This window comes from Helobdella robusta (assembly GCF_000326865.2).
Source record: "Helobdella robusta unplaced genomic scaffold HELROscaffold_3, whole genome shotgun sequence".
Lineage (NCBI taxonomy): Eukaryota > Metazoa > Annelida > Clitellata > Rhynchobdellida > Glossiphoniidae > Helobdella > Helobdella robusta.
Window position 1 is genome coordinate 1146802 of NW_008704501.1, and position 9165 is coordinate 1155966.

A 9165-nucleotide genomic window follows, 5' to 3' on the forward strand; every position below is an offset into this window, starting at 1 on the left:
GTTTGCTTCTTTCCATTGAATTACGTTTGTGATGTTTCTTGGAAAAGCTGTCTGCTGAGCGAGAGATGTTGAAAAAATTTTAAAAAATGTTTGCAATTGCCATTAAAATTTGACTAATAAAAAAATGTTTTTTTTTAATTAAAACTTTTGTCTGAAGAAAGTTTTATAAAAAAATTCGTCCACACTGTATGAAAATGCTGAGGGGCACTTGATGTTCATAACTAATGGCGCTAATGTTTTTGAGCTCCATTATGTATTTTTATGTTTGTGCATCTGCACCGGAGTTTATTTGCGCTAATGTGCTGCTGCGTGTATGAGATGAATGGAAAGTGGGAGTGAAGTGCTCGCAAGTTTTGTAGGAGCAGCTTCTTTCAACATCAGTCTGCTTGTTTCTCTCTCTGTAATGTAGATGTTCCTACATACACGAAGCGATTGACATTTGAAAGAACGCACGCACGTGCATTTGTTGTTTTAAAGGCGGTGGTCATTTTTATTTGCTGCAATTATTGTTCGTTGTTGTTGTTGTTGTTATTAGCGATGTTTTATTTTACTTCATAAATGTTTGCATCATATTTTCCCTGTATAATGCTGTTTGTGACCAGTTAGTATTGTTGATGGTTTTTGTTTTTGTGCATCGTACTGGTTTTGTGTGTGTTCGTCTCGTTAGTTGGATCATTGGGAGGATGTTGTGTGCTGTCTTAAACAATGTTTTGTATATTACGTAAATTATTCTCCAAGAAATGTTTAGGAATGAGTTTGAATAAATAAATTATTCAAATAAATAAATCAATAAATAAAATAAATAGATAATAATTCAATAAATAAATAAATAAGTGTGTAAGGAAGTAATCAATGATACGAGTGCGTGTTTGTATGTGGCATGTTTTTACGTATGTGTGTTTGCGTGTGTATGTGTGTGTGTGTGTGTGTGCTTCTGTGTGTATAAATATGTGTGTTTGTATGTGTGGATATCACTAAATTTTTCACACGTTAAAAAATCTATTGCTCAAATGGTTACATTGTATTAAATTCACCAACACATGTGCCTCTGAAGAGAAAAAACTTTTAAACAACAAAATTTAGTGGAAACTTTGCATGAAAATTTATTTGAAAGATAATTTGTGAAAAAATAAAGAAAGCGCTTGAACGAACAATTTAATTTTCTTAAAAACACAGCCTTTTTCGTTGAAGTCCAGTTTTGTAGAGCAGCACAGTATTGGACTGTTGAGTAATTCTCGATCTAAGCATAGTAAATGCAATAAAGTGAATGATTTATGCAGCACAACAGAACAAGACATAAGCACACATTGATGGTCAGCCAGCCACATCTCAACAGGAGGAAGCACTCCTTCGAACATTTCAAAAGCCTCCATCCTACATCCTCCAGTGGAAAACTTCGCCTCATTAGACTTTTAAGCTGATTTGAGGAATGATGAATGAGTGTGCTGCGTGAAAGATTGAAAGCTCTGCACGTGCGCAATATGCCACGATGCAATCTCCATCCTTCTCACAGGTTCGTGTGCGTGTTGTAAGTTTCATTGTGTACGTCGATATGGAAGTTTTTATGTGTTTGTTGCGCGTACGTCTGCGTGTTTTCGTTTAGGTGTGAGTACGTACCTTTGCGCACATGTTCGATCAGACGTGCGGTTTTATATGGGAATTTGAGTGAGTATGCTTGCGGTTGAGTGTGGAACCTAAGATGTTTTTACGAAGCTCATTTCGTAAACAATTTTATTATTTATTACAAAAATAATTTTTTTTTCTTCATTGCAAAAATACTCAAAACAAAAACTTGAAAATAATTTGCCTTTGAAGTGATGTTGTGCGTTCCGTACGTGCGCGATGTTTTTTAATATACTTGCATCAATTATGTTTAATTCTAGGCACTGAGAAAAAATTTGTTCAACCTTAAAAGCATAGCGTGTGCAGACTCTTCAAGTGCGGACATAATTTTTACACATGAAAGAGCATGAACATGCGCAAACTTTAATGTACGTACATGCACTGTGGACGCAGTTAGCAATGCACTAGCACACGCAATGATGAATTATGGTGTGTGTGTGCATTCGCATTGGAAACAACTTATTTACGCGTGTTCATTTTATGCTTGGATGCACTTCTTCCACTTGTTTGCTGAACAGCAGGCCCTCACGAAGTCTTCCAAACAATTTATCTACAAGTCAAAACATGCATGTGCAAAGATGGTTCTTGTGAACATCGATGTTTTAAAAATGTTTGTGAAGATTTCTGTTTTGTATTTACGTGCACAACAATGTCAGCGTCCGTAATTATAATATAAAAATGCACAACCACAAAAAAATAACGAAATTATTTGATAACTTCGAGATAAATAACCATGCCAACGGCGAAGTTTTCAACCACATCACCAGCACAAATCACGACATAACGGCAATCCCTTCCACACCGTCCATTCAGATCACTCACGAGTTGGATGTCCCTGTGGTCTTGGGAGAGAGTTTGGTGACGTGAATCATCCAGGTGGCTCTGAAGTTTGACGTCTTCTCAGCGGCATGGCACCTCCATAGAGACTGGATGAGCACCGCGGCAGGTCCCTTCCGCCTCGTCAAATGCTTCTGCCGCTGTTGTTGCTGCACTTTCAAGGCAAACCCCGACCCCATGATGCCCTGCGTTATATTGTTGTTATGTTGTTGTTATATTTGTTTGGTGCATGTTTTTAAAATTTGTAAATATTTTGAATGAAGTAGAATACGGGGAGAGATTTTTTAAAATCGGATCAGCGCTGCATCATTGTTTGCATTGTGGTCTCACAAAAAGTTGCAACCTGCGTGTCGGAGTCAGAAAAACTTGTCTGACTTCGACTGCTTTCTTGAACAGTTTCCGACTCCTGGCTTTGACTATCAAAATTCAACTCTTGTTTCACAACTATATAATTGAATACCATCAATTTATGATAAATTAAAAAATACTCTGAAAACATTTGAAATCAGTTCATGCAGTGGCGGATCTAGGGGGACCGGGGGGGCATTGGCCTTCCCTTTGTGAAATAAACTGCTCAGCTGCATGCTGAAAAATTTGTTGAAATAAAAAAATTTTATATTTTTAACTCAAGATTCACGTGTGTTAGATGTTTAACTTTATCAAGTCAGATGCTGTTTCCAACTTATTTAACAAAATGATGCAAAATGTGGTTAAGTTGAACCATCGTATTACTCTTAAAATTGTTTTTCCAACTCCTTGTTTTGGAGATTATTGTAAGAGGTTGAGGAAATGTCATAAGTTGAAAGATAACTTTGTCACAATGCATCTGGCGCTAATAAAACGTCTACCGCTTAGTATTGCAGAATAAAGATAAAGCACACTTATTTATAAAACATTAAACTTATAATTACGCTATTAGAATTAAACTGTCTAGAATAACAGGACAAAATCACCGGTAACAAGCAAAATGTTCTATTGCATTCTAAATCAACATACATTCAAAAAATTTGACAATTTGTCAGTGATAAGGATGATCAAGTTTGTGGCGTGACTCGAAATTTTAATACATCAATCAAGTTTCAATGGTTTAGTTAGATGACACGCAGAACACAACGCGTTCTTTAAAGCTGAGGTTGTCAGTTGGCGTTATTCACGGCATGCTTCTCAGGAGTCCCTTTTTTCCGTAGTTGACTCATTTTGATTAATTATCAAATTTTTGAAGTTTCGTTCGCGTTTTCAAAATAAAGTCAGTCGACCAAACAATTTAATCTGGAAATGTTTACAATATTTTGTTGATGAAATGGCTTCATTCTAAGACCCAACTGTTGCCAGCTGGTATACTGTTGTGGCAGACATCAAAATATGCATGTAGGATATTTTTGACAAAATATTAAACACTCGAGTTAAATCACTAACTAAAGAATGTTATTTTCAATTTTCAACTAAATTTTTGAAACTGGACGGACTATTGCTGCGATGGCGAGGAAAACTACGAAAGATGTTTTTAACTATTATAATTATAATTACAATTATTGTTATTAAATAGTAGGAAAATAATGGCCCATCAAAACGAACACACACACACAGGCACACACGCGCAGGAACACAAGAAGCATGTTTGCATTCGCAATTCACTTCCACTGCCACACACATTGGCTTCAGCTTCAAGTGTTTCTTTTTCACGTAAAAATTTGCAAAACGAAATAAAACAAAAACTTAAAAAAAATGAATGAAAAGCAGGAATAAACACAGGGAAGAAAAAATATACAGACAGGAAGAAAGAACTAACTCAGCGCGTTCACGAAACAATGGGAACTTTCAACAAAACTTTTGAAAGTTTCTCATGAAAACATTTCAAACCACTGAGGACGAAATAAAAGTTGAATTTTTTTTTGTTTTATTGAATAAAATGAAACAACAAGTTTCTTACGGCTGGCAGTGCAAAGAAGGAAATTCCCAGGAGGGCACAACAGGAAGCAATCAACTTGCCCAACCACGTGACAGGAACCGCGTCACCGTACCCCACCGTGCACAAGGTGACCTAGGCATGGTGATGACAACAATGATGACGTCATGTTGGGAAAAATATATTGAGGTAGTGCTACATCACTGAAACCGACCTGTTTCGTTTAGTTTTAATGAGGAAACCGATATGTTGAAATTTTATTACGAAGTAATTGCAGGGCTGCCATGTTAATGATGGTGGTGGTAATGGTGGTGATGATGGGGATGATGGTGATGATGGTGGTGGTGATGGTGGATAGTGAATGGTGATATCAATGGGTGATGATGAAATGATCATGGTATTAGGTATAAAACAGAATATGATGTGCTGATGACTGGACAGCTGATGATAATGCTTTAATGTTCTAAATATGTCGCAAGGACCGTGCTTCAATTATGGTTTTGACTGCTGTTCTATGACGAGGCTGTGAAGTTTTAATGATTATGTGTTGGTGGTCATGTGCTGATGTGACCTGATGATGATGTGTTGGTGGTCATGTGCTGATGTGACCTGATGATGATGAGGTGCCGATGTGGGTGTTGAATTGTCTAGAGACTTTCATGTGTTGATAAAGCAACGATTGTTGGCTAATAAATATCATGCAGTATTAAATATTTATTTATTGTGTCGAAACAAATTGAATAAACATTCAATTAATACATTAGACATTGAAGTATACGCTAGGCTATCTAACGAAGCACAGAGATGAACTAACCACACCCCACCAGAGGGCGTCCAAGTAGGTGCCGAACTTGTTCGGGTTTCGATCTTTTTCGGCCAAGTAAATGAGGAAGGAGAAGGAGATGAGACCAAGAAAGCCGATGTAGAGCGTTGTGAACAGTTCCTGTGGGCCAGTTGGTTATTTATATTTGTGGATAACTTAACATATATTAGAAGAACATTCAAGCCCGATAATTTGCAAACAATGCTAATGAGCAACGTGCAATTAACCAGTAGCGAAAGTTGCTTTTCTAGTTATATTAAGTTGCAACGTAATTAATCAATTGTTTGCAATGAGTATTAACGTACACAAGCGTTATTCAACGAAACCGTCCATCACCCACCCACCTACCCACTACTTACAAGCCTGTTCGCCTGCCAACCTGCTTGCATTTTTCACGGCTTAAACCATGTTCACTCACTTGTTTGCTCACCTACATACCTACCTACCCACCTGCCTACTAACCTACCTACCTACCTACCTACTTGCCTACCTACCTACCTACCTACCCATCTGCATACTAATCTACCTACCTACCTACCTACCTACCTACCTACCTACTTTACCCACCTGTCCGTTACCTACCTACCTGTCTGTGTGCCCAGATGACTGATCCCAACAACTTCCAGGAGCCACCCCTCCGATCCATCCTCAGCATGCGGAGTATCTGGAAACATCGGAACCCTCGCAGGGCCGAAGTGGCGAACATCTTCCCATTCGTTCGAAGGCACAGAATGATTATGCTGGCTGACGTCACTATGATATCTGTCACGTGGTAAGTTTTATTATGGTTGTCGTGGTGGTTGTTGCGTGGTGTCGCTATTAAGATGATCATCGCTGGAGTCGTTTTGGAAACAAAGAAAGTAAAAAATACAATTTTTCAGAAATTAAATTATTTTTAGTTGTCTTTAATTAAAATTAAACAAAGTTTAACAGAACAATATTTAAAAATCTAACAACATTTAAAAGTTTTAAAACGATGCAATGAACAGGACAGATGGGGAGACGAACGTAAAATGATGCAGGAATGATTAATTACTCAAGTCAAAATTTTCAGAAACTTTACAAAAGTATTTAAACTGATCTAACGCATCAGTCGGCGCCTCTCAAGCATGACATCTTTCAAAGCTTCCACTATTATATTAAAATTACTACTCACATTGATAACGTCGTCATTATATTAAATTAATAATAAAAAATAAATTGAAATAATCAAGATGTGAGCAGTCGTAATAACCAGATTACGATGCAAAAAATGAAATTTTTTCCAGCATGTTTTATAACATAATTCAGTCGGATTTTTTTAGAGGGCCGGATTCAGAGTGTGAGTTAAGGGTCAGATGTTTTGAGGGGCCAAAGTCAGAGTCGGATATTTTTTCAGTTGGTAATAACTGGTAATAGTAACGGGGACAATGCAAATATGATAGGAGAAGGCAGGCGGGCCTTCCGAACTTCGGGCCTTCAACACTCTCACAAGAGAGAGATAAAAATAATAAAACTATCCAAATTATTGATTCGCATTATTACCAGCAGAGTTTGCACAGGCACGTTGTTTTATTCGTTAACGCGATTGTCTAATTCTTATTAAACTCTATATGGCTTATTGACTTTGAAAATTTATTACATTTTGTTGAATTAATTTTTATTTTTTTGCATTCATTTTTTAAACGACTTGACGAAAAATTCTCATTTTTACCCTGAAAGTGATTACAGACCCCCTTTTTGATGACCCTGGGCCTCCAAACCCCCAAACCTTCCCTGTTGGAAGCAACAATGTTAACAAATTTTAATGATGCCACAGTTTGTTTCATGTCTATGACCAGCGGAGGACATGTAGCCCAGGTTAAGCCAAACATCATCATTAATTTGATGCAATTTCCCTCGCCACCACGCATTGCTGGTATTAATGATTTCACTTGCAGTTACACAAACAAATCTTTGCAGCAAATAAAAATGACAGAAAACTCCTTTTGAAACAATAGAATATTTTTGAACATCAGAGTAATGTAATGATCAGCACCTAACACGCAGAGAGGTCTTCTTATGAAGAGGAACCTTCCAGACAGGTTCTGATACCGCGACCTGCAACCAGCCGACCAAACTCGGAAGGAAAACTCAATAATGAACCAGACCACCATGATCAGCTCCTGTGTGTTGTGTGTGTGTGTTTGTGCGTGTGCGTGTGTGTACGAGCGTGTGTGTGCGTGTGTGTGATGTATGTGCCGTACATAAGTGATGTAATTGACTCCTGGAACATGAGTTTAGTAATCTAGTAATATTAAAAATTTAATGTCACACACAGGCAGTCAAACATGTTTCCATGTTCAATATCAAAAACGGGGAACATTTAAAAAGATTTGAACAAACAGTTTAATTAACATAAGAAATTATTATACAAAGTAATGATCGTTGCTTTTGTTCATTTCCTCTAATGTGCATCGATTAAAATTTAGATGGAAAGGTTGTTCTGAGTTGTAAATAAATTCCCATTCAATTCCTAAAAATGAAATATTTCATCTTCTCAACTTTGAAGAAGTTGTTTGTGAAAATTTAAATTAAAAAAATCATTATGACGAGGACGCCGTCTTGTTTCAACTACCTCTTGCAGATGATAAACTCAATCTCTGAAAATACCAACTGCATGTTTCTACTCCAAACCCCATGAATGAAAGAACATTTGTATTGTACGTTTGAGAAAATAAAAATATTGCTGAAAACATTTGAGATTCGTTGAGGATGAGGTTCTGTCTGATGTTGATTGTTGAGTGTGTATGTATGTTGTATGTTGGAGGGGCTGTGTGATGCTGATTGTTGAGTGTGTATTTATGTTGTATTTGTAGGTGCTGTGTGTGATGCTGAGCGAACGCGCTGAAGAAGCAATGGTGTAAACCTGAAAGCATTTATGAATAGAAGACATCGGCTTGAAGGGTGCGTCAGTTCGCGTTGTTGAAAGAATTGAGTCGATTGTAAAAAAGAAACAACCACTTGTAATTGTGAAAATATGATACTGTGGAGTCTCCAGCCAGATGTTGAAATGTAATATGAAGGCTAAATGAAAGCTGATCGGTTATAAGGGCCACCAAAGTGAAAAATTTTATTTTGAGTTATTTTTTTTTCATCAAAAAGTCATTTTTATTTTAAATGAATTTATGTTAGAAAGACTCGCCACATCTACTGTCGATATTTACAAATTTGATCGTCAGAGCAATTCAAATTAAAACAACTTTTTAAATAATTTTTTAAACTGTTTTATAACTTTTATATATAGAATAACTTTGACAAGGTGAGTAGAATCTGCCGACCAACTGAACAACTATTTGTTAACTTTTTGTCGATGAAGCCAAAGAAATAAGAACGTGTCGATACGAATATCATGGACATGGCTGCTCTCTGGATGGCACGAGTCCTTTGAAGTGCTTGAAAATGACGGTTGAGCGCTGAAATAAAAAAACGTAATATAGCTAGAAGGAATAATAATATCACTGCTCAAATTTTGCCATTGCATTTTTGTCGTGTTACTTCAGCATCATCAACAATGTGATTTGATGTGAAAAGATGTGATTGATAGGGTTAATTTTAATTCCTTTGAACATGCGTCAACTGCTCATGATGAATGGAGTTCTAATTGGCTGCTATTTTCAATCCGCAGTCAGTGCACCACTCTCACCAGCAAACAAACAAACGTTCATTTATACATTCATTCGTTCGTTCGTTCGTTCGTTCGTTCGTTCATACACTCAATCACACGCAAATATAAATGAAATGACATGAGCAGTTAGAAGAACAAACATCAAACATTATTATTACATTTGTTTTTAAATCATTACACTTGAAAGCGTACGGGCACAAATATTTTAGTTGAATAAATGTAATTTATTGTGTTTACAATTAAGAGCCAAAATGTTACATAAAACAGTTTCACATTTTCCTAGCACAAAATAAATAAACGCGATTTAAATTGAAAATTTGAAATCCCTAC

General features: G+C 36.6%; 1 protein-coding gene across 1 annotated transcript in view; it reads right to left on the bottom strand.

Annotated features, from left to right (window-relative positions):
* Positions 1-2441: 2441 nt before the first annotated feature.
* HELRODRAFT_66265 (hypothetical protein) overlaps positions 2442-9165 on the bottom strand; it is a gene marked incomplete at both ends in the record, with an annotated part of 50233 nt that continues 43509 nt past the window's right edge. The window contains 5 exons of the mRNA XM_009021043.1: positions 2442-2645; positions 4391-4501; positions 5181-5309; positions 5776-5951; positions 7207-7333. Coding sequence (XP_009019291.1) covers positions 2442-2645; positions 4391-4501; positions 5181-5309; positions 5776-5951; positions 7207-7333 — 747 coding nt within the window. The remainder of the gene's footprint in view (positions 2646-4390; positions 4502-5180; positions 5310-5775; positions 5952-7206; positions 7334-9165) is intronic.